The sequence below is a fragment of the Haemaphysalis longicornis genome, unplaced genomic scaffold, assembly GCF_048455015.1.
Source record: "Haemaphysalis longicornis isolate Haplotype H1 unplaced genomic scaffold, Haemaphysalis longicornis Haplotype H1 scaffold_5, whole genome shotgun sequence".
Classification (NCBI taxonomy): domain Eukaryota; kingdom Metazoa; phylum Arthropoda; class Arachnida; order Ixodida; family Ixodidae; genus Haemaphysalis; species Haemaphysalis longicornis.
In genome coordinates, this window is record NW_027526385.1 from 41,191,084 (window position 1) to 41,216,281 (window position 25,198).

Genomic DNA, 25,198 nt, shown 5'->3' on the forward strand with positions numbered 1-25,198 from the left:
TTTGCACTCGGATGTGCTTTGATAACAGGTGCGACCACACCAGAACAAAGCTGATGTGGATCAGAACAAAGCTGATCCTCTCAATTTTACCAAGAAATTGCCACTCTCTTGACGTCTCGTCAAGAGAAATTACATGGGTCCGTTACCACACCGTAAGAAACCCTTGGGTAAATTTGTTCTTCAGACTACATAATATGCGCTGTTCATGGCTTCGTAGATACTACAGGCGTTGCTAAGAAACGTCAATGTTAGTTCAGTTTCTAATAATTAGTCGTTTACATTCATCTTGAAACGTAACCATGAAACTCCCGCAGTCTAAGGAACATTGGATATTACATGAGTGATGTGTTAGAATCGGGAGATGTAAATTCAGCGCGTAGGTTTAGGAGTTGTAAAGTACACAAAATTATGCTACAGGTTTCTTGCAATAAGCCATACCCGAACATATATCGTTTGTGAACGTGATCAGAGTCAGCGAAAACGTCATATTCGGCGTTTTGGTTAACGATTGCAGGAGTAGGGTTAATTAACGCAACGAGTACAAAGACCGCGGTACACAGAAAGGGTGACTTTTGAATTGACCTGTAAGCTATGTTCCTATTCCTTGTGTGTTTACCTATTAAGTCATCTCTCTAGGCCTTCGCTTTCGCGGCGCCAGAAACACAACACTGTGTAAATGAGCACACATTTCTGCTTATAAAGAGTTACGTCATATTCTGGGTAGCTTTATGGTTAGTCTTCTTAGCATTTCCTCAAAAGAAGAGCGGTAGTGTTCAAAGTAACCAGTAGATAATGGTACACATATGAGGGGAAAGTCAACTCTGTACCCCTTTAGAACAAAATGTCGCCATCTATCTGCAGAAGAAACGGCGTGTCTGTTGCCGTTGCAGTTTTCCACAGGTGTCAAGCCTTCGAACAATGATTTTTTCTTCCACCTTTGATGACTTGGCCTTGACATTTCAATGAAGGTTCACTTTATTACTTTAAACACCCTTCTGCATAACGTGCTATATAAACCCAACACTATGTACTCGCGTACGAAAATGTTCATGTCCTGGTGGTTATGATTCCTTTTTGGAAGGCGAGGTGTATTGTGAGTTCGAATTGCAAAGCTTCAAAGCTGGCCGCAGGGCTTTATTCTCAAGGTCAGTCCTTGGTTGCCCGTGGTCAATGATAGCATCAATTCACACCGAACTATGCACACCCGGTGAAAGACACACGGCTGCGTATTGACGCTCAACATACAGAGCTTAAAGAAAAGTGCCCTATAATAAACTAGCGATGCGTATCACCTGCCCACATTTCGGTCAGAACAATGGCGTCCCAACAGCGCCTTTGGAAATGCCCTGCTGACTGAAGCATCCGCAGTTTACTTTGGAACACACGGCATTGATCAAGGAGCACAATGAGTTCCTGGATGGCGTTAGCATGCTTTAAAAGGGCCCCACAACGCTTTATTCAACTTTTTTCAGCCTCACCTGGTCTGTTCATCTTTTCTTCCTGTTCGTCGCACGTTTTCGTGTCAGGCAGCGCACCTCTGCACTTTAATCACGATGTTTTTTTTTAATAAGCTGGAGTTCTTTCAGAGCGTAGTCAATACGCACGTCCAGTACTTGATACAAGGGGTATGCAAATTTCCCTAGCCACTGCTCTACGCACGTTTTATAACTTTATAACTTAATTGCTCAAAGGTTGGTGCTCTCTTTCACGGTGTCGGCACGGAACGCGCGCTTGAATGACGCCATTCATACTATGTAGTGGGTATTGGCCGGCTTTCTTTCAGTTGCAGCATTGAACGCATTTCGTACGCACTTTAGCAGATATCTTAACAAAAGCAAAGCAGAAGCTAGGAGAACTATCTGCCGCAACGAGTAAATCGCGAAATTTTGCTGTGTGCTGAAGAAAACAATGTTTCATAATCCTTCTAGGCGCGAACGAAAGAGTAAAAGTGTCTATATATAGGGAGGGTTCAAGTGTCTTTGAGATACAAAACTAGTAACAGCCCAGCCATCGGGCTGTAAGCGGTCCTCTGCACATCCGCACCACACATGGCGATCTCATTCCCCGAACAGGCGGTCACCAGAATAATCTTTTTTTGTCTGCCATACACACACTTTCTTCCACAGTGTAAAGTGTCATTATTAAAGCTTTATTAATATAAACTTAAACCTACTCAGTCAAAACAAGTAGATTAAAGCAAATAAAACTTGTTCGTCACACCTCCAGACAAGGCGCAGAGAGAGAGAGAGAGAGAAATAAAGGAAAGGCAGGAATGTTAACCAGGCTACGGCCTAGTATGCTATCCTGCACGGGGAAAGGGGAACAATGAGGAAAAAGAGGAAAATAGAAAAAGAAGGGGAAAGGTACGGACAGAGCGTGGAGTGGTGTGCCCAGCGGTAGGACACTATAGACAAAAAGTTCAGACAGTTCGTAGAGCATCCGAACGCAGCCAGCTCTCTGCGACTCTACGAAAGTTAGACTCTCGGCGCCCGTTCTCTGAGGAGACAATCCTGGGCCCCTGGCCTTTTCCGTCGTCTGCGGACAAGGAGACAAAAGCGCTCCTGTGTTTCCTCAAAACGACGGAATTGCACAAAAGACTGTAGCGCAAGACTACTCTCTACGACAAGGCGCAGTGTTAATCAAGCTTTTACCGCCTCTGTTCAGGTCCAGCTTCAGGTTTCAACGACCGTCAAAAGAACGTCTGTGACACCATTACTTCATAGACCCTCGGGCAGTTGAACCGAGCAAGCACATCGAGCGCAGACCCCGAACCTACCACCGCCCGCACACCGTGGCTAAGCTTGTTCCACAAGTGGACGCCGTAGCTAGGGGCCACCGTCTCAAACACCCATCCGGTCTTGCTGGGCTCGAAGAACGACATCCACGCGGTGTAACCAACCGCAAAAAAACTGTCACGATCCCGGAACTTCACCAGGCCTCCAGACGGCATATTGTTCCAAGAGTAATATAAGCGTCCTAGCAGTGACGGCCCGCAACTTCCCCAACGGGTCGAGTTGTACTCCAGAGCGCACCTCCTCAGAGCTTTTTCGATGAATGGGTGCTCCCTGTCGAAGAAAAGTACGCTGTTGGTGAGTTGGCCAGTCACCTCGAACATGACGCTGTTGCTCAAACCGCCCAAGGACTTCATAACGATGATGTCGAGGTCCAGGTAGGTTCCACCACGTTTCCACAAGACAGCTAACCTTACGCCATCGCTCAAGTCTTCGATTCTGTACGGCCCGCTTGTCCAGTTACGGGACTGGTACCACAGATCTAGCGGGGTGTCATTGAACACATCTGTGAGGTTCACCGTCAAGGCGCGAAAGTTCTGTAGCGATTGGAGCGCTTCGTAGTAACCACCGTCCGGTGAAAGTTGACCGGTCGTTAGAAGAACCACAGGTAAAGAAGGGTTGTGCAGAGAAGCCGACTCGACGGCGCAGGCCTGACGTCCTTTGAGATACGTCTCGTTGGAGCTTTCGATGAACCATATGGCGTTGCTTTCGTCAGGCAACGTGTTGTCGAAAGCTCGCCATCTTCTTAGAAAAAATCGCTGCCTCGAGATCAGCTGGCCAAATGTGTGCCTTCCTGAAAATAAAATAGAGATATTCAGATCTGAGCTTCGGGACAAGAGGATTATTATAGCGTGTAGATAATGAAACCCGTGGAATTTGCGCGTGAGTTTAATGGGCCGACTCTACTTTGCATAAAAACTGACGGAAAATAGCCTCTATGTTAAAGTGGCTTTCAGCCGCTCAAGAAGTAAAAACAGACTTCTTTTTGCTACACGCGCACTTTTGCCTGCGAAAGAAACGCTGAGATGCTAACATTTTAGCCTTTCTTCTCTCGTCATCTCACTTGTTCTATTTTCGCAAGAACAGTAAAACCAAACAAGAACACGGCTGTTGTTTTTTGTAACACGTTTCTGTAAACTGTACAGTGTTACTTCTAAACGACCCGGTTATGGAACTATAAAATTGTGGTTGATTCCTCGCTCATACGAATAGGTAAAACACGAAAGTGAAATGTGCAGCGAAATCTATAGCTGAGCATGATTTGCGGGTCGGCGACTGTCTTGTGGGTTTGTTTGGCGAGCGACGTCCTGCTGGCGGGTCGCTTCGGCAAAGGTGTACTGGCGTCATGTCCGTGACGAACATGACGTCAGTGAAACACTTTCGACATAAAACACTTTCGTGTTAAAATATCAAACTCGAAAACGAACAACCCGAAGTATAACGTTGTCTTTGGTTCTAAAGGTTGCTTTCCCGCAAGAAGACCCTGTGTGCAGGGGTACAACCTTTTTAGGCCGATGTTTCGTTCTACTGGTGCCACTTCCGTGACGGATATGACGTCACTAAAACTTTTGTGTATGCCAGATTAAAACACTTTTGTCTTTAAACAGAGGCCGTTACCATTGGCTGTAGCTTTGAGAATTGAGAATTTCCTGTGCTGTTCCATGTTCTCGGCCGTAAGACCTTGAAAAGAGACTGCAACTCTTTTTTGAAATATTGCGACAGTATTTAGAAATCATCAGTTCCGTTCCGTCTTGGGTTTCTCTTAAGTTTCTACATTGATTGTTTTCATCCTACCTACACTCTGGAATCCCGTGATGCTTGATAAAGATTTAGTGGAAAGGCACGAAGTTAATAGTCGTTTGATAAGTTGATAGTCGCTTGATGTATTATGTTCACAAACATTTGTGGTTTTCGAATTGCTTTTCTTGTCCCTTCTTACGAAGCCCCTAATTCCCAAGATATTTATGGGGAAGAGCTATATTTGAATGCCTAGTGTGTTTGCATACCGCTAGAATAAACAATTGCGGTAGGGCTAACAATCAGAAAAGGCTAGGGCAACGCCTACAGGAGGGAGAAGACCGCGTGTCTATAGGGGTTCATTTTTTGCTCTTGTAAGCACTCTTGGAGTAACGCCACGGCTTATCGCAGCGACCCAGGTATCCACTTCAGTGCTCGAAACAAAGACGTCAAGTACAAGGGTGACGTCTTACGTGCCGCTGATATCGCGGTCGTTAAAGGGGTTTTTAACGAATGAAGCACCAGAAGGATAAAGTAAGGTGTCCTTGCATAAGCACACTAATTCAGCAAAAAATTGGCATGGGTGAGCATTTTTGTTCCATAATTAGCCAAAATGTAATTGGGCAAGAAGGAAAAAAAACGTATATGGGCTTACCATTAGAGTACTGCAGACAACTTTCGTAGAGCCAGGCCAAACCCACCAGCAGGATCACACAGCAGGCAATTGCGATGGCCCTATACACCGTCGCATTGTTCTCGCAACGCCGCATTGTAGAAGCGGAAACCCGCCCCGTTTGATTCAACCAGCCGGTTTTCTGGACCGGGATTCTGAACGCCACTCGAGTGGCTCGCTTACTGACATCCCTATTTTTCGGCCTACTTACTCGGGCGGGATGTCTGCGGCTCAAGCTCTGTCCTGCGGGCTCGGCGTCGACGTCATCGCAGCCCACACTACCTGAACACAAAACTAAAGCACGCAAAATTTCCTCCTCGCATGTAGTGTTCATTGTGCCTGAAGCTTCGCCCTCACTCTCACAGTCAGAGGCATTCAACCGTGGCTGGAATCAGTCACGCGAGTCCGACCCGCATAACCGAGCAAAGATGAACGGATTCTTGTCGTTGCATAATTAACGAGCACTGTCGGAAGCGCGCGACACAGCTTTTCCGCGGCGCAGTTGTTTTGCACGCACTTGGGGCATAGCGGTGAGAGTACAACAAAGCGAACTGTTCAAAAACTGCAGAACGAAAAAGCTACCTGTATCCGACTGTTGTTATTTGACCATGAAAGTTTGATTCTCGGAACTAACCACGGGTGGTGGGCTACAGCTATGCAGGGAAAAAAAAACTTTACCATTCCTTCGTAAAAAAGTTGAGAGAAGTCCGAAATTTTTCTGATATCAAAACTGCGTCAAAATTGCGTCAAAACCTTCGCTGAAAGTGCGTCCAATCAATCGTTAAACCTCCAAACACAGAACTTTCAAACCCATGCGACGATGCTTCACGTACAAAGCAAACTCATCTGATCTAAATGTATACCGATACGCGGGTTGTGAAGAATGGGGCATACTATTGAACTCTTGGTTCATGATCTATGAGTGTATATTTTCTTGTCTAGAAGGGCTCCTTTTTTACGATATTTAGGTAACTGTTCTGACACAATGCAAGCCCGTTTTCACACAGGCGTCGTGTGTCCGGAGATCTTATTAGATCTTTTCGGTCGACCTATCGGCCTATGGGGAAATGTATTTGTCTTTAGACAGGACGCCATCGGTACCCCTAAGAAATATCTCGCTTAATAAATATGGCTGAATGAAAACTTTCGGTTTTGCTACAGGGTTGTTGGAAAGTAGCAGTAGTTCTTGAAGGCGTACTGCATGTATTGATCGATATTGGAAGTTGAAAGGTTTTTGTTGTTTTGGTTGCTGGATTCCCAAAAGACAAGAACATTGTATCTAATCGCGTTGCATTTTGCATCGTAGGGACCGTACTAGCTGAGAAATAAATAGGTGTTTGATTGTGGCGTTGAACGCGCCGACGCTACACAGGCGACGAGGCAAGCAGTAGTGGAGGATCCGGATCCTCCACTACGACGGATCCGGATCCGCATTAATTTTGGCCCCCTGGGTGTTTTTCACGTGCGCCGACATTTCGAACACACGGCCGTTTTCACTTTTCGCCTCCATCAGGAAAGCGGCGGCAGTTGCCGGGAATCGAGCACGCGTCCTCGGGCTCAGCAGCACAACGCCTTAGCCACTCGACCACCGCGGCGGGTAAATAAAAATATGTCATCCATATAATGTTTCGGTCGAAATAAATATCAAAGTTGACTATTTATACAGACAACAGTATGAGATCAAAGGTTAAAGGAGGTGCATGCATGGTAGCAAAATCACTCAGTAGCTGGGGCCTTGACCATGTATGCGCATTAACGTCACATGGTGTTCGCAAGTGCGAATAAGCCGGTTCAAGCTCCTCTTACTCTTATTGATAGAAATTTTCAATAAAAAGGTAGTTAGTAAAGCGGACATATATACATGCAGTGGTTGTATTTCGGGAGGCCTTAGACGTGCAATGGTTACAACAGAAACGACATTCAGTGACAGAAATTCCCAGTGAAGTGGCTATTTCTACTTTCAAATTCTCGGAGGAGCATTACGGACGCATTCGCTGAGCTCACACGCTATACTAAAAATTGTGTCTATTCGAGCAACATGTCGCCAGCTGTACTAGCTCAAAAAATGCCTTCATAGTGTCTTAAAATTTACCAAACATTAAACCGCTTCATTTGACCGCCGAAAGCAAAGCTGGCAATGTGGTGTCTGGTCCGCAGCGATTCCGTCATCCTCCTTCAACTCCCGCTACACCGCCAGCTCCATTGTTATACGTTTTTATTGCGCCAAGTGGATTTGTTATCAACTATGTTAAAAACTGTCAGCCTCCTTTTTGTCCCCGAGGCAGCCGTAAAACATCAAATGTTTCAAAGTTGAAGAGATTGCAGGCAGGTGGGGATCCGCATATATATATTTATATATATATATAATTTATATATATAAAATATAATATATATATATAATATAATATAAATATATATATAATATAATTAATATATAATTTATATATATATAAGGCCTATATATATTTAAGGCGAAAGCCTTACCCCCTTCTTCGAAAAGCCATCGTCGTCGTCGGTTTTGTACGGAGAGGAAAATGGTCACCGCTGTAGAGAGTAGACAGAAAATAGATGTGTGATGCCATTGCATTTGAACCCAAGCCTCCCCAGCAGCAGACCAGAGCACTACCACTGCGCTGTCACCGCACTTTATGTTTTTAAGGGCGAAGCACGTTAGGGGCTTGGGCTGTCGGCGTCTCCAGCCGTCGTCGTCTCCGGCCGCCTAGGTAAATAAAGTTGTCAAACGATGGTCAAGAAACAAGTGTCTATTAATAAATAACATTCAAAATAAACAAAGATGATTTAAACTCATTTAAAATAAGGAAGAGTTAGGATTCAGTTGCATTAATAACAGAAATTTGTTAAATTTTATCTCAAAATTGGTTTAAAAAGCCACAATATTTCCAGTAAAGCATAATTCTTAGCATGCTGCGGCGTATTACACGACGACAACTTACCGCCAGTTTGTCTCATTAAATTGCTTAAATCAGGTTCAACGCAAGAGAGGGCGCCACTGCCTCAGGAAGCGCGAAATTGCTCTACCCTCCGGGGCTTTCCCGGCGCCCAATCAGCGCGCGCCATGCGGCAAGAGAGAGACTTACAATATTGGAATGCACTTATACACTGCAGGCTTCGCCCCTCCCCAGGTTTCACGTTAGCGGAGATAGACCGGGATTTTTTAAAACCAACTAGCAGTAGGACACTTCTCTCGGTGCACAACTTGTATTTTATTTGCTATGGCAAAAATTAAGCATCGATGTCATTTTTCGTAAAGGAACGCTGCAAGTATCACCTATGTATTGATGTTTTGCCTCAGATATTTGCAATGTTTTGTTTATACTTAACAAAGTTGACAACTATGGATACTGACACCACCATTAGATGTCTAGAAATTGTTGTGGGTAAATAAACGTCTTGTTCACCATTTCTTTAACTTTGTCCGGGTGGGCTGAACCAAGGGACAGAAGAACCGACGGAAAAGAAAAGGAAAACATGAGGCATATTTGAGGCAAGACACCAGTACATAGGTTGTATTTACAGTGCTCCCCTAATTAAATATACATGGCTACTTCTGTTTCGCGGTATAAAATAAAGAAGTACGCGTTGAAAACAATATTTTGACCCAAAATACAAATAAAGAGCGCGACGAGTCTGCACCACGTGGTGGCGTCCCAAGTTCAGCAGAAGCGAAAGTTTCCGAAAGATGGTGTGCAGGCAGTGGTACGCGCAAACATTGAATTGTCTTTAGCACATCTACTCCGTGCTTATCGTGGGGGGAACGAAGCGAGAGGGAAAGGGCGTGACAAATGGGCGGGGAGAAAATACAGGCATTTACGCGGCAGGAGCGGCTGAAGACTATCGTCTTTCGACGACATCTGCATCGAAGCGAGCTGATACACGGCCAATTATTTCTTTGTGGAACATACCCACCTAGAGGATTGGCCTGAAGTTGGGAGCTACGGGAGGCTAATGTGCTCACTTCACGAAATTACCGATCTATGAGTTTCAAACTCAAATTTTGTTAAATAGTGAGCGCCGCATGACACCTGAACGTGATGGCACGTGAACAGATGCGCTCCAGTCACGCGTAAGTATGATTCCAGGGAAGTTGTGGCGTGTTCCAGTCTGGTTGGCGGCGTGATTGCGCCTTAACACGAAGCAACAGATTTCTCTCCCACCGTGTTCGCTCTGTGCTGGGCATGGACGTTCACAAAGCGTACGACCACCTTGGCCACGCTGCCGTCATTGCGGTACTTCATCTCCTTCACCTGCCATCCCGCCTATGTGATTTCATTTCCTACTACCTACGAAACCGCACCTTCTCCATACGTCTCAACGGATCTCCCATAGGTTCCTTCCAGCCCCGCCGTGGTGTGCCTCAGGGATCTGTCTTGGCCCCCTTGCTTTTTAACATGGCCATGATACCTCTTGCCTGGCGACTTGGTGCTGTTCCACACATCTAAGTATCATCTATGCAGACGACATCACGGTATGGTCTGTTCACCAGGACCTTCACGTCCAAAGTGTCCGCCTGCAACAAGCTCTAGATGAAACCAATTCTTGGTGCAGGTATCTTGGCCTCACGCTTTCGCCTAACAAAACAGCCCTTCTCACCGTGGCCAACGCATGGGGCCGTCGGCGGTTGGCGACCTCCCCGATCCGTCTTTCGGTTCAAGGCACGCCTATACCAACAGCATCTACCCTGCGGGTGTTGGGCTTGGATATTACGGCCACCGGTTCTGCAAAACCTTGGATTCGTTCTGCAAAGCATCAAGCTTCACAATCGCTGCATCTATTTCGTCGCATGTCTCAAAAAGCCGGCGGTGCGGCCTCCAAGATGGCCCGCATGCTTGTCCGAGCCATTCTTCAGCCTCGCATAGTTTATCAAGCACAATTCCACTTTCTTACAAAGTCAGACTGGGCACTACTCGAATCAATAAACAATTCGGCTATGCGAGCTATAACTGCTCTTCCAGCCCTCACCCCCGTCCCTATTCTGCAACAGGAAGCGCAGCTCAACACGTTTGATGAGCTAGTGCATCAGCGTCGACAAGCCCGCCTCCAAAAACAAGCCCTTGACCCTGATTCCGCCGCTCTTGCAGCGTACATGACCGGTTCACCAGCCCCACCACTATCGAACACCAATATACGGCCCCCATGGAAGTTCCACCAATTAACGGATACACGACCTGTTGCCCGTATTCATCCCCGGACAGTTGGTGCTCCGATTCCGCCTTCTATGGAGATTGGTAGCCCCTCGTCTACGCTGATGTTTGTCGACGCCAGTGCTTCCGATACCTTACTTCATACGGCTCTACTCTGCCCGACTGTGGCTCCCGATCCAATGACCTGCACTTACATAACAACGAAGAAGTGGCCGTCAACGCAGGCAGAACTCCTTGCAGTGCGGGATGCTCTGCTACACACATCGTTGCTAATCAACCACGCTTCACCACAGTGTACAATTTACACTGATTCGTCGGCAGCTGTTCGAGAGCTTCGTAAAAATCTCACGTTAAACGAACTTCTTCTAGAAATCCAGGACATAATGGACACTTATCCATGTCGTGTGCGCGTGTCATGGCGCCAACGGAATAGCCACCCCGCAATGCAGGCTGCAGATGCCGGAACACACCCCGTGCGTGTGCACTATCCAGCTCCTCTTGCACCTTCGTCAAACGGTGTTCGCCTTGCCAGTGCAAAAGAACGTCTACAGCGCACCGCGCGCGCTCTCATACCCCCGTGCGGTACAGATCTCCCTGGCGGGTTGTCTCGCCAAGATGAGGTCCTGCTCAGACGTCTTCGCCTGGGAGTCGCCCTCACGCCAGCTGTGACGAGGTCCTGGCCTCCTCAATACCATGCCCCGTTCAACTGCACCTGCCCCTTTTGCCCCGCTCCAGTTGACCAGGCTACAGCAGAGTACCTGGTGTGGAGTTGCCCTGCTCTGCGAAGCCTACGCGCTGTGCACATCGCCACCTGCGGCCCGCGCCCCGGACGTCCGCCAGACTTCATGGCGTGGATACAAGGACCACATCATGGCCCCCTGCTCCGATTCCTTCGGGAATCCGGCGTGTATCTATACATTTAGTTTCCCCTTATGCTGATTAGCAAACTTCCGCAATAAATAAAAAAAAAACACATTTCTCTTCAACGACGCTCCAGCTCAACGGGGCAGCCTTGGCTGGAGTTTCCTCCGATGACATTCGAATTTTTAAGACTAGACTGACACACTCCAGAAGGTCTGACGTTGTCGGTTAGAGGGGGGCGTCTAGCTTCCTGATGCCGATCACGGTGGTTCGAGTCCGGCTCTTGCCTTATTAATCTTTATATTTTTTACGTGTCGAGTTTCAATTGTAATATCTATGGTAAGGTTATTTCGCTGTTTAAATGGATGAAAAACCATCGGTAAACACAGGACACAGTTAGAAGGAAACGACGGGACACTGCTCACAATGTCGAGGCATTGTAGGCAGTGCTGGTGCGTAGACGAAGCGGTTCTGAGCAGTTAAATCAGGGCCATATGCAAGCGGACATAGCTTCAAACATGCCCCTAGATGGCGCCTTGCGTCGCTTGGCTGTGCTACCTAGAAAACGCCTATACGCTGCATATTAGGTCGGCGAAATAAAAAACCCAAAGGTAAATTTTTGAGGCTTCCTTTATAATGAAAGGGGGAAACAATTGCGTCCGTGATACGTCATTGCTCCTGTCTGGCAAAGAGATGAGCTTTCTAGACGCTGTGGTTGCTTCATAAGGTTTCGTTCATGCGACGCATGACTATTCACGCATGCGCAATGCTGTTGCCGGAAGGTATTTCCAGGCGCTCAAGTGCCTTGGACGTTCAGTTGTTAGTGCCAGCTTGTCCTGTTGTTTTCTTGTAACTGTCCTGTGTTTTCCGGTGGTTTTTCTCCATTTTAACATGTACCAACTAACCCAGTCCAATGCCTTGGTTAGTTTGCTTTGTTTTTAAAGGTTCCTTCATGTTAGGTGTTTGATTACGCTACGCTACGTTGGGCAGAGAAAGGAAGTTCCAACTGAGGCTTTTTTTTTTGCGAAGCGTCGCTTGACGTCACTCGTCGCTTTAGCGGAGAGCTCATGGTACTGTCGGGTGGCACAAAAGACGCGGCCTTTTAACAAGAAAGTGTTGTATTCCCGGATACATCAAGATTTCGATGACGTCATATCCGTCCCGGAAATGACGCCAGGACAACGAACACAGGAGAAACGCCGTTGGTGCTGCCGTCTAGGAGAGGTGAAGCGAAGTAGTGCATCATCATCATGACGCAACCAGCGCCGACAGTTAGCGTAAGCTGCGTCGTAGCGACGCTGACGGTCAAATGGCGCGAATGCCGACTGATCTGATGCGAAGAGAGGCGCCAGCGGGAAGCGAAACACGTTCGCCCGTTCGCGGTTCAAGCTACCAATTCTACCTCTCGTGTTCCACAAGGTGACCTCGTCGCAACACAATCGTCTGCCGTACACGCCACGGGGCAGGACCAAAGTGGTCCACTTTTCCTGAAGCGACCCGCTAGCAGGACGTCGCCCGCCAAGCACACCGACAAGACAGCCGCCATCCCGTAAATATGGTCCTTTCGCTGAAGATTTTGCTGAACATTTCTCTTTCGTGCTTTTCCGATCCCTATGACAGAGGGATCTTCAAGGTCTCCAACGACTTCAGGCCTTTTAACATCTCTATCCCAGCCACCGTTTCTGATTAATTCCAGCATTAAGCTCTTCGAAAAACGTCCATTTTTTCTCCACTTCTCGATCCCTTTACTTAGGCTTCCCAGAGCGCGTGAACCTCCTCGTCGTTTTCCTTCTCATGGTAGGAGGGTATGCAAACGGCAGTTTCAAATTTTTGTAATACAAAGTGCAAAGAGCCGGTTCGTCCGAGACAGCTCCATTTTAAACTTTATTCGAGGACAATGTGCACTATCTGAACATTCAGACTGCGACAAAATTTGGACGTTGTAGTTGTTTACTGTATCCAGCTGTGTTTTATGCTGGTGTACAGTCCTCAAAAGTGTTAACAATAACGAAGAAGCGGGTGCCAGCCTATGCACGGAGCGGCAGATTACGATACCCACCGGCGCATCTTCGGTGCCTGATAATGGGTGCTTCCGATGCTGGCTTTCTGTTCTTGGCAGCTCCTGCGCATGCGGCACAACATCGCTGATTATCCTGGGCGCTGTAGCAAGCTGCCACTCTAGGCATACGCTGACACCTCGTTTTTTGTTGTTGTTAATACTTTTGATGACTGTACATTTAGAATTAGTCATCGGTAACTAGTGTAAATAGAAAAATACCACCGGATGCATAAAAATACAGTTGTTGTAAGAAGGGAAATAAGGAAACGAAATGAACGAGGAGAAGAAGAGGACGCAAAACATGATAACCACAAAAAGGACAAAGAAGAAGCTGATCCTCTCTCAAAATCGGCGCCCGCAGCCGCTTCTTTCGAAAGCAGCGGGCTCGGCGGTTTCTCGTCCCGTCGTCTGACAAGCGACAAGACCCGGCCAAACGCGGGTAGATGGAACAATACAGCCGCCGCTACGAGCGCCTTTTGGACTCTGTGGTCCTCCGTCGTCTGAGACGGCGCCGACGAGCAGCACAGGTCAGGCAAGCTTCCAAGGTGCGCTACGCTGGATCCAAACTAGATGCAGTGTCTAATAATTTTGCCCACAATTCTACCGGCGGTCATTTCCCATTGGATGCCCAAAGTGACCTGACACCTGAGGGTAAAATAAGGAAATTGTTATTCCACCAGCTCCAGGCGACTGATTTTTTCCACATTCTTGCTTTCCTTCGATTTTTCGAACTGTTTATAGGTCCATATCGTATCTGACCTAACATTTTCACTGCGCCCTTTAGAACAAATGGGCACAGAGTGGACAGAAGTACTGAACACAGCGCGGACATTATTTTAGAGCATTATGACACGTCTCACGGACGCGCCACGGGCAACCAAACTGGTTACGACAAAGACAACTGCACGCATTTCCCGCGAGGTCACAACGGCGTCAGTGGTGATAAAGCGCACGCAATGCTTTTTTTTTTTACTTAACCTAATCCAACGAATCTCAAGTTCAGCTAACTTTGTGTTCAGGCACAGAACAGTTGCCAAACCCACCGGAAAGTGAAACAGCGAATGCAGGGATACCACCGGTAAAATTTGGGAAACATTTTTCGGCAGGCGCCAGCAGTGTAGACGCTGCCTTAAAATAAAGTAGCGTATATTCTCATTGCAGCGAAGAGTATTACCGACGCCAATACTCATAGCTGTTTCCACAAAACATGGCAGGTTTTTGTGGGAACCTAGGCTAATCTGGCATGACTTAGCCTAACCTAGCCTAGCTTAACCTAACCTAAACTAAGCTAACCAAACTCAACGTAACCTACTTTAACCCAGGCCAACTACACCGAAAACCACACATCTTCAACCCAACCCACTAGAAGCCCTCTGCTGTGGCAACGCGATAATTGTAAGAATAACCCCACCGCGAAACATTCGATAACATAACCTTGATTTACAAACAGTTGTCAAATTTTGGAAACCGTGACAAAAGTTGCTATATTTTGGATTCGAACTCAAGTCTTCCCCTCTCAAAGAGGGTACTATACCGCTACGCTACGGAAGCAGTCCGCAGGGAGTGTTTTCTTGAAATATTTGACCTAATGTTGCTTTGGGTGGAGTGCTTATCCAATTGCAAGCGACACTGCCGCGACAATTTCGGCAACGTTATTCTCACGGTTGCTGTGAGAATAGGCACTGCCATAAGCATTTTCCACAGTCGTGGGGCCTACTTTTTTAGGTAGCTTTTGGCGTGATTGGATATAAAGCGAGTTGAAAGGTACGTTACCACAGCTCAGTGGCCAACGATGAAGGAAGGGGTGCATACTTTCTTGAACATTACGGGAGACGGGGTAGAGAGGTCCTCTCGCAGGTATTGAATTTTGTAGGCATTTAAGGCTGTGCAATCAAGTCTGCTTTGCTCAGTTTTGTAAGCCGACAGCAACTTTTTACGGAACCCTGTTCATGTAGGACTGTTTTACATGCAGTGAAAAAAAAATCTCTCGGGGCAGTCAAGTCTGCTTAGCTGCTTTGAAAGCAAACGTGTGGCATACTACGGTGCCAGGAACCTTTTATAAATACGTGCAGCGATCGACACAAGAGACACGCTATTTTACCGTCTTTTATCCATCTTAATCTACCTATAATATATCTCAATACACCGTCACTCATGTGAAACCACGTTATTCGTTCACCTTAATTCCTATCAAATCACCCTGTTCCACCTTTATCTATCCTAGTTCGTAACGCTATCTAATTCACTTGTTCCCACTTTGCTAATGATTACTATCATCCACTTATCAATCATTAATTAACTTTGGTGATCTTGCATCTACTCTTACACACGGCTGGCATGCTTCGGTTCGCTGCTGGCCTTCCTCGGGGTTTTTGTACGTTCGCGCCGGCGCCAGGTTCATGCAATGTTGCCTTCGAACGAGACTTATGAGGCTTTCGCCCTAATACAACAGGCTCTTCACCCTCACGCACCCCTGGCAGGTGCTGCAGAGCCTACGCCGGTTCACCGAGGTGGACGGCGTGGTGGCGCTGGCGTCGCTCAAGTGCGACGCGCCCAAGCTCGCCCAGCTGGAGGACTTCCTGGACGAGCTGGCGCTGGTGCTGCACAACTACCTGTTCAGCAGCAACGAGCACGTGGTGCGCGTGGCGCTCGACGTGGTGCGCTCGGCCGTGGCCCGCCGCTGCCGCCGCCTCAAGCCCTGCAACCTGGAGCACCTGCTCGCCTCCATCCTGCGCACCCTGGTGGCCGCCTCGTCCCCCACCGTCTTCTTCATGGCGCGCACCACGGTGCAGGTGAACGTCTCCCCCACCATTCGTTCATTCATTACGTCTGAAAAGTTTATTCATAAATGACGTACAATACATTCATTTGTACTGGTCCCATAGACGAAGGCTAGTATAGGGTACATCGTAGCAGGTGCTTACGATTCAGTTCAGGCGAGTGCAGAAGAACATGTGTCGCATCGATAATAAACTTCCAAGAATATTACCGCCAATAATAATACATTTGCACAGCTAACAATATTAAAATTGACCTTCAAAAACGGAGGATAATACTTCGTTTTTTTTTCAGAAGCTATAAATTCAGCTTCAAAAGCTATAGGTATTGGAGCACCACTGTGTGCTATCTTTAGCTAAATGTTTGTCAGCTAGATTTCTGTGCTTTTGTTATGCAGCACGTTTGAGTGCTGCTGCTTGATGGTTTAATGGTTGAAAAACGAACCAAGATGTTGTCGACTGAGGACATCTTGTGTAAAATCAGGCACATTCTCCAACTTGTCTCGGTCCTCTACGCAGGACATGGTACGAGCGGAGCCAGAACTGACGTCAGCGGCGCTCTCGAAGATTATGGCCCACTGCGAACCCCGCCAGGCAGTGGAGATATACATGCAGCTGATCGCGTACGTCCTCACGTCGCAGGACATCCTGCTATCTGTTCTCGACCGCCTGGTGGCCCTCACGGTGCGGGACCTGACGCGAGACAGCATGGCGCGGCGCTTCTGCGCCTTCGAAGCCATCTACTCGCTTCACTACAGGTCGGCCCTCCTCCAGATTCACAGCCTAGTAAGAAGAAGTGTGGGAAGTGTTGCTGTAGGTACTACACTGGGTTAGCGGTAATCGCCACAGATAGAAGGCCGGTAGGGAAGGGGGCCGCGGAGACGTCTTAATCTGTTGGTCGGTCTGTCTGTCTCACTGCCCTTCCCTGCCGTGGTCTGCCTTGTCGTGTCATGTCTTTCCTTGCCCTGCAAGGTCATAACGCCTGGACTACGTGGAGCCCAACCAAACAATTAACTGCTGCCATGGGGCATACATGCTCACAGTATTTGGCGCAAAGTGAATGTCAAGCATATTTGATGCTAATGTGGAGTACCTAACCAAGAGTTTCAGCGTTTTTGTCATAAAAAATGAACGTTGCGTTGGTTTTGCGATGGGGAGTATAAAAAACGCGCTAAGCGCGCAGTAGAAAAGAGGCGAGATATGCACGCTGTCCCATTAGTTCACGCGCGAGCAATGGGAATACGGGAAAAATGAATTTAATGGAGCTACCATCCATTGTAGATCGATAGGAGAGGCTTTTGACCTGCAGTGGGTGTAGACAGGATGATGATGATGATGATGACGACGACCATTCATTGAAGTCGTCATTGGAGGCGGAAGGAAGAGAGGAAGAGTATGAAGTGTGGGAAGTGACGAGAGCAAGGACGTTACCTGGGGGAGACTGCTCAAGACTAGAGTCTCTCAACACCATTTCTTGTTAAACTAGGCAGATTTCCGGCCCATTTTTTAAAGCCCTCAATCACACGGCTGAAAAAAGCGAATACTGTGGACGCAACATTGCGCCATGCCAATGCTTACAGAATCGCGTTTCATGCTTTATCCATCCCTGCTCACACCCATTGTTCAGTGCTAGGTCATGATTCCCTAATGCAAAATCTAGCATCGAATTTCATTTCTTCAAAATACCGTTTAGGACAGCTTATTTCGTCTGCTGCTTGGGGACCCAAAATTCTTACCGCGTTCTTGTCATGGCAAGTATGTTTAACATCAATCAGAACAAAATTCCTAGAACTAAAGTTAATTCTTAATCCCCAACATCAGAGCAAATGGTGCGGGTGCTCGATAAAAAGCGCGTCAGGTTCAATACCAAGCTCGCGGCGTGCTACAATTTACGAAGTTCCCTAACGGTGCTTTGTGCACAGTTGATGCTGACGAGCGCTTCTGCAAGATAGCACACCGAACAAGAGTATACGAAGTATACAAGCGCAAGCAATCGAAAGGGCGGGTCATGGAACACCTGCATGTGGACGACGCAGCTCTCCGGCAGCTGTTACGCAGGGCAAGCTGTTTCGACGCTGCACCCTGTCGCGTAGAACACCGCAGATGTGCAACACTTCCATTGCCCGTCACTTGCTACAGATGGCACCGCAACGGTGCAAGGTTTCTGGCTGAGCGCTGTTAAAAGATTCGCCCCACGTTTAGGGAACGCTAGCGACTGTTCGTTGAGGTCTCGCATCGGTCTTCGGTGGCACTTGTTCGCTTGCGTATATTCAGTGCAGAGCACTTTAGGGGCTCGCCTTGTCGTTGTAGCTCTCTCGCTGGACGCAAGTAGAGCCATACGTTGTTCCGCCGTCGAGGCGTAACCCAGAGGCTTCGAAAGCAAAGCGGTTTATACAGTCATAAGCTTTCGGAACTCGTAAACAGCTCGCGCTTATCATACATCTCACCGTTGCTTCGCAAAGAAAACTGCAGGTACATTTCAGCCAAAGTATACGTAATTAACCGGCAGCGCCCGGGTTCATTTAGCTAGGAACGCTCATTGGGCTGGTTTGCACGATAGTAGGCGAAAAAATGTGGCATTGCAACACCGTCACGTCCAGGAGAAAAATTAAGCACAAAAAGAACGGAGCTCACGCTGGCGCAGTTTCACGCAGGTGGCGCGCTCGCACTGTGAAGGCGGGAAATTTGAATTGCATTGGGTGGTAGCAGTGAGTGGATAACGGTGCTGCAGCCCATTATTGCAAATCACTGCTCTGCCCTTCCGACAGCTTTCACATTGAGTGGAACGACTTTTTTTTTTATTGAGCCTCAGCTTATAGTGGTTTTGTGGCCTGCTTTATCAGTTTTGATGCTGTGAGGTCACACGAGAAAAAAATTGAGAAGAAAGTTGAGAGAAGTGTGAAACATTTGTCACATCAAAACCGCGTCGAAAGTGCGTCCAGCCTTCGGTGAAAGTGGGTACAATCGATCGTCCAACCTCCACAGACCCAAATCGCAAACGACTAACGAACCCATGCGACGATTTTTCACGCACTACGTAAACGCGTCTACGAACGATCTCAATGTATTCCGATGCATGGTTTATGAGATGAAGGTATGCTATTGTACTCCTCCTTCATGATCGATGCGTGTATTGTCTTATCTAGAACCGTTCCTTTCTCGAAGTTTTCAAGTAACCCTTCTGACACAAAGGAAGCCTTGTGTCACGCACGCTCCGTGTGCCGACCAACCGGTCTATGAGGATTGATTGTAGGGTTTAACGCCTGACGCAGCGCAGGCGATGAGGCGCGCCGTAGTGGAGGGCTCCGGATTAATCTTGACCACCTGGGGATCTTTAACGTGCGCCTAAATCTCGTACACATGGGCGTTTTTGCTTTTCGCCTCCATCAGAAAAGCGGCCGCCGCGGCTGGGAATCGAACCGGCGACCTTGTGCTCAGCAGCGCAATGCCTTAAACACTGAGCCACCGCGGCGGGTCCGCATTAGTTTTTTGACAGGACGTTATCGGTCCCATTAAGAAAGCTCTCGCTGTAAAAGCAGCCCAAATCATTTGTAGTGTAAGGAAAGGTTCAGTAGCACAGAATGCGCGCAGCACTTAACATAGGCTTGTGGTAGTAATGAGTCCTCCTTATGGTTAGAAGCACATTATGAAACTATCCTTGGACTATGTTGAATGCTACGACAATTTTGAGAGCTTGTCCGGAGCTGTTTCATCGGGCTCTTTTGTATGTACCCGTTATTGTCGTTCGCGGGGCGCGCAGCAGTAGAAGTGCTTTCGTTAGCGGTAGTCTCTAGTTTGTCTTCATCGCGGAAAATTTATCAAACGGCTTGTGCTCATCAGAAGTTTAGTTCAGAAATGCTTTATCATACGCTTTGATCACTTAATTTCGTGGTGGTTGTTCACAAAAAATGGGCTGTCTTACTTCATATATTTGTGTAATATTCATCGGCGTACGAAACAATGCACTGTCTATTTGGTTTGTTATACTGGCTTGTGTTTATGTTACATCGATCATCGTCATCATCAGCCTATCTACGCCCACTGCAGGGCAAAGGCCTCTTCCATTAATCGCCAATTACCCCGGTCCTGTGCCAACTGGGACCAATTTATCCCCGCAAACTTCTTGATCTCATCTGACCATCTAACTTTCTGCCGCCCCCTGCAACGCTTGCCTTCTCTAGGGATCCACTCTGTTACCCTTAATGACCAACGGTTATCTTGCCTTCGCATTACATGCCCTGCCCACGTCCATTTCTTCTTCTTAATTTCTACTAAGATGTCCTTAACACGCCTTTGTTCCCTGACCCACTCCGCTCTCTTCTTGTCCTTAATGTTACACCTATGGTATTGTCACATCGATATTCATTTACTAATTTATTTAATAATAAAAACGGAGTGAAATCGAGAAATGCTTAGTATCAACCCTCACTGTTTATATATATTTTTAAACTTTCAATTCGGTTCTTCAACACTGGTGCTTTTGCATTTGCCGAAAAAATGAATAAACGGGTGCTCGTAACAGCGCTTTTTTTCAGCGTAGACTCGTCCTGTGCCATTTCGCACAGTTGTTTAACTCGCACTTAAACCGAAAAGACTTGACGCAATCCGCTTCAGAAAATTACCATTTGGAACCTTGTTATAGCCACTGAATGTCTAAAACATATTGGCGAGGTGGGTGATATTGTCCACCAATAATTTCGTGCCATTAAGTGGTCACAGCGTTTTTAAATACTGCGCCTCCTCAACGGCAGTCAGTCAGAACTAGCTAAGAAGAAGATTATTTTTGTGTGCGTTGCACCAGACCTCTGTAATGGGCGAAATAAGAGCATAATGTTTTGCCTATATCATGTACTACCGGGCTGTTGTACGTGACAATATAACGCAGGCAGAATTACTGGTTTGTGTCCGAACCTTATGCCTCACATCTCAAACCATTACCTCGCCTTAGAGCACATAGCAAATAGGCAATGTAGAAAGCTACTTCCATAGCTCAAAAACACGTGGTACAAACTTTTAGCCCCAATAGTGCAGTAATTTTTTTGGAAGCAGAAAAGAAATTCCACCTGATGCATTTGTTGTCTGTGAAGTGTTAGAAAATCACTGTCTCGCACATTACCCTACAAAAGCGGCTTCTTCCCAGGAAACCCAATTCCACCGCGCCCATTCGGGCGCAGGAAGTGCGGCAGACTGATCCGCGTACCCTTATCAGCCCGGAGCAACTTCATTAGTGCAGGACGTCCAGTTGATTCGTCCATCCAGTCTTCTAGGCACCGAAGCAGATAATTCTAGTCGTAGCTACTCAGGCATTTAGCGCGACAACTGGTGAAACAAAACGAAATTGCTGGTCGTGAGACAGCCCTTTGATTGACTTCTGGCAATTACTTGGCTCGTCGGTTCTTCATATTTTCACCGAAGATGCACGTCGATCTGGACATGGTCGACAGAATTCGGAAGCGGCACAACAGCAAACATTATTCAGTTTCAACATTGCAGGCGCATTATCACAGTTGAGAGAGGGATATGGTCCGTGGTTATGAATACTTTTAAGAAACGTTGTAAGATGACAACACTCCAAGATCTGATGCTTAAAGGCCAACTGCACTCAATTTTTTTTTGTCCAAATAAGTAGTCTATGCTCTTAAAATCAGCATGGCGAAATCCTTAGCTTCGTAATCACAGAGAGCGCTAGGTACCGCTGTTCAAAGTACCTCCGAGCAGACGACGCTTGCGCCTGGCGGAGAGTCGCCGAAACAAGTTCCGAGCGGCCTGTGACGGAGGTTGGGGTACCTGTCCCGTGAAGCTCGCGCTTCTCCGGCGACTTGAAGGGCGCTCCGTTGGGCGCAAGGATGCGTCCTCCCAGGGTTTGTATGCTACACCAGCGCGGTGTACCGCAGTCGCCATCATATTGTTACGTGGCGGCAGGACACAGATGGGACCATGTGGAAGACGTCCAGGGAGGCGAGGGAGGAGGCCGTCGTCGATAAAAAGCAGATATATTTACAGTATTTACATAGAACGGTACTGTGAGCAGCCATCTTGATGCCTCACCTAGTCGTCTTCTTCGTCATCGCTATGGGTCTGTTGCGCTCACTGCTTGCGAACGTCCTCGTCGTCATCGAAAGTTCCAACACTCTCCCGCCCCTGTAAGCGACATGAAGCAAAGTCTTGCAGCTACTGTCAACAAACGTTAATGTTGAGTAACCGAGTCCTGGGGCGAATATATTTGGTCAGTATGTCGCTTGTATCTAGCCGGTCTGTGAATTTATACTTTTTTCTGATTTTCGGCCTTCTCTTCCTTCGAGACTTCGCCTTTCTCCTGACTTTCGGTGTGGGTTTCTCCATGATGACACAGGCACGACGTTTTGCGTAGCTCAGAGTGCGCAGTGACTTCAACTGTAGTTGTTTCACTGGCGTATGGCCTTTGTAGCCGATGGCCCAGTTGAAACCGGGAACGTTTATGCCTTTTTCAGTTTATGCCGTTCATGTCGTCTGTCCTGCCGCCACGTTACAATATGTTTAAACTAAACGCATAGGCAGTAATATCCGCCATTTTTTTAATTAAAAAAAATATCAGAAGCCTACAAACTATTCACGCGCTTGCGTCCTGGAGTTGGACTATTCACGTGCGTCTTGGAGTTAGTAAAACTATTTTTACATGAAAATATTATTTTTACTCAAAGAAAAAAAATAGCGCGAAACGAGCACTTGCCTTACATTTGTCATTCCTATTGCATTAAACACATAGAAAAGATATTTTATAAATTCTTGACCATCTGCACGTCCGCGTCCAATATTGGCCATATTTTTTCCCTTCAAAGAGAGCGATGTGATAGCCGAGGCGTTGGCTATAACGAAAGCTGCTTTTCGAAATGGTACGGGCAAGTAGCTGTGTAAATCGCGGGCCGCTTTTTTACTTCCAATGCCAAAAAGTGCTACTCCGGCAGTTATAATGATGGGAAAAAAATTACTGTCGGGTCGTCTACTTTATCTCGACTGATAGCAACGGGATGCCGGAATTGCACCTGACTCCATTATCATGGGCAAACGTTGGTGGAAGTTCTTCTGTGGAAATAACACAGCGAAACGCGGCGCTACCACGCGCATCTGAAGACGGCTCTGATGCTGATGCGGAGGCCGGAGCGCTTACAGCAGACGGATTTTGATCGCAGCCACACACAGTGTTTTGCCAAAAAAGTGCAGAAATTCAGAGAATTCCCTACTAATGCACATCATATTTTAACCGCTCCTCTTTATTTAGATTTTTTCATATCTGGATTTCTGTATAAGTAGCCAAATACGTTGGGTTGTTTTGTTGTTTTGCAATTCTGCTTTGTGTCTCCTGGCCTGTGCGGCAGGGCGTTACATGGTTGACCCGTTTTTGCTATTTTTATTCGTGTTTCCAAAGTAGTTTTTTTTTTCCTCTAGGATTTTTTTCTTTCACGCCACGTTTCCTCAACAAAATGATTAAGACGCATATTTTTGGTTTGATAGGTTCATTTTTGCAATTTCCTATTTATTTTATTTTTTGATGTTTCGAAAATTCGTTCGACCAATTATTTACATTCACACTGGATGATTGAAGATACCCTTCGAACACGCGCGACCATTTCACTGCTATTATCCTCGAAGAAACGTGACTTGACCATCGTCCATACGGCGTGGTCACGCACGTGAATACGCAGGTACCTGAGCAGACATGACCTCCTCACCTACGCGGAGCAGATCTCCCTGCCCAAGCCACTGGTCGAAGCCCTGAGACGGCGACTATCTCGTCGCTACGTGCCGCCCATGAAAGCGGACACGCTGACGCCCGAGATGATGAAGGACCTCGACTTCGCCTGGATCGCGCACGGGCCGCCACCACCGCCACCTCAGCCCTGCGCTCCGTCTCCATCCTTGTTGCAGCCGGACGACGAATCTGAGCGGGACGTCCGCTTCAGGCTCGACGACTGCCCGCCGTGAAGAGCGACGCAATTGGTATTTCGCGGGAAGTGATTCGTAATTATACTAATTTATTCCGTGACTCGATGCGAAATCTAAGCGTTAGAGGCGAAGCAGTTTTACGCGAGGGCTTCCTCTGAGGTGTTTGTGATCAATTAAATCTATTTGACGTCCTTCTTGTTCGTGAACTGCTCAGTTGGCGCCATTACACGGTGCCGTTAGTCTTTAGGTGCAGCACACCTACACACACAAAAAAAATCGTATCTGTGGGTTTATCGACATAGCACGAACGAATACAGCACCGTTGGGGCTCTTGAAACGCTTAATGTATTTAACCAATAAAAAATAACCCTTGATTGACCGGGTAGCTTACTTTATAACAAAAGACAAACCGTAGGACGTGTCAGCAGATGTTAAAAGAAATGTTTGCTGAAGTATTAAAACCGTTCTCTATTGACTTTCCCTGACACCGTGAAGATTTGTACGAATGCAAAGAGAAAGACAACCTTTTCCACACTATATGGAATTGTTTCGTCATTTGTCAAACACAGGACACACATTCTCAAGAAATGTGGCAGGTAACCATGGCCAGCGTGCTGCTGGAGGACAAGCCCAAGACACAGGAAAAGACAGTTACACAGGACGGGCGCTGGCGCCCTTAATTGGGCGTCTACGCCGACATTCTGGGTCCCAGAAGTGTTCTTCTTTTGCTCCATTTTTAAAGACTACAGTCTTTCTTGGGCTACTTAAACGCCGAAATATTGGTCTGTCTGTCTGTCGACTATAGTCTTTCTTGGGCTACGTAAACGCCTGCCTGCCTGCCTGCCTGCCTGCCTGCCTGCCTGCCTGCCTCACTTGATGAACCGAGTCGACCAACGCCAGGAGGAAAGATTCTACGCCCAGCGCCACCAGCTCATGCTACAGGTGCTCTATGGTCATTTTACGAATGCGCCACAACAGGGGGTGCATGATACGCTGCGGTCGTGCTTGCAAGGCGGCTACACCTCGCTGGCACCGAACAACAAAGGCGGGGCAATGTGTGTGTGTGTGTGTGTGTGTAGGGGGGGGGGGGTAAAGGGAATTTATTATAACCCACATATCAGGGCGCAGCGACTAGTGGTAACAGCGCTGCCCTAAGAACCGAAAATTATCCAATCGATTTTAATGTAACATGATCATTCTACACACTGCACAAA

At 47.3% G+C, this 25,198-nt stretch overlaps 2 protein-coding genes across 2 annotated transcripts; one reads left to right on the top strand and one right to left on the bottom strand.

Annotated features, from left to right (window-relative positions):
- Positions 1 to 2,280: 2,280 nt before the first annotated feature.
- On the bottom strand, positions 2,281 to 5,482 carry LOC144139185 (lactosylceramide 4-alpha-galactosyltransferase-like). Its single transcript, XM_077671615.1, has 2 exons — positions 5,185 to 5,482; positions 2,281 to 3,585 (listed from the first exon to the last, which is right to left on the bottom strand). The coding sequence occupies exons 1-2, from the start codon at positions 5,297 to 5,299 to the stop codon at positions 2,690 to 2,692; spliced, it is 1,011 nt and encodes a 336-aa protein (XP_077527741.1). The 5' UTR covers positions 5,300 to 5,482; the 3' UTR covers positions 2,281 to 2,689.
- Positions 5,483 to 15,735: 10,253 nt separating this feature from the next.
- LOC144139186 (uncharacterized) lies at positions 15,736 to 24,125 on the top strand. Its single transcript, XM_077671616.1, has 3 exons — positions 15,736 to 16,076; positions 16,581 to 16,819; positions 23,744 to 24,125. The coding sequence occupies exons 1-3, from the start codon at positions 16,056 to 16,058 to the stop codon at positions 24,021 to 24,023; spliced, it is 540 nt and encodes a 179-aa protein (XP_077527742.1). The 5' UTR covers positions 15,736 to 16,055; the 3' UTR covers positions 24,024 to 24,125.
- Positions 24,126 to 25,198: the final 1,073 nt, after the last annotated feature.

Coding starts and splice junctions, on each gene's coding strand:
- LOC144139185 (XM_077671615.1), bottom strand. CDS start 5,299: ATGCGGCGTTGCGAGAACAATGCGACGGTGTATAGGGCCATCGCAATT. Junction 3,586..5,184: donor TTGTCTGCAGTACTCTAATG/GTAAGCCCATAT, acceptor TTTTATTTTCAG/GAAGGCACACATTTGGCCAG.
- LOC144139186 (XM_077671616.1), top strand. CDS start 16,056: ATGGCGCGCACCACGGTGCAG. Junction 16,077..16,580: donor TGGCGCGCACCACGGTGCAG/GTGAACGTCTCC, acceptor TCCTCTACGCAG/GACATGGTACGAGCGGAGCC. Junction 16,820..23,743: donor ATCTACTCGCTTCACTACAG/GTCGGCCCTCCT, acceptor GTGAATACGCAG/GTACCTGAGCAGACATGACC.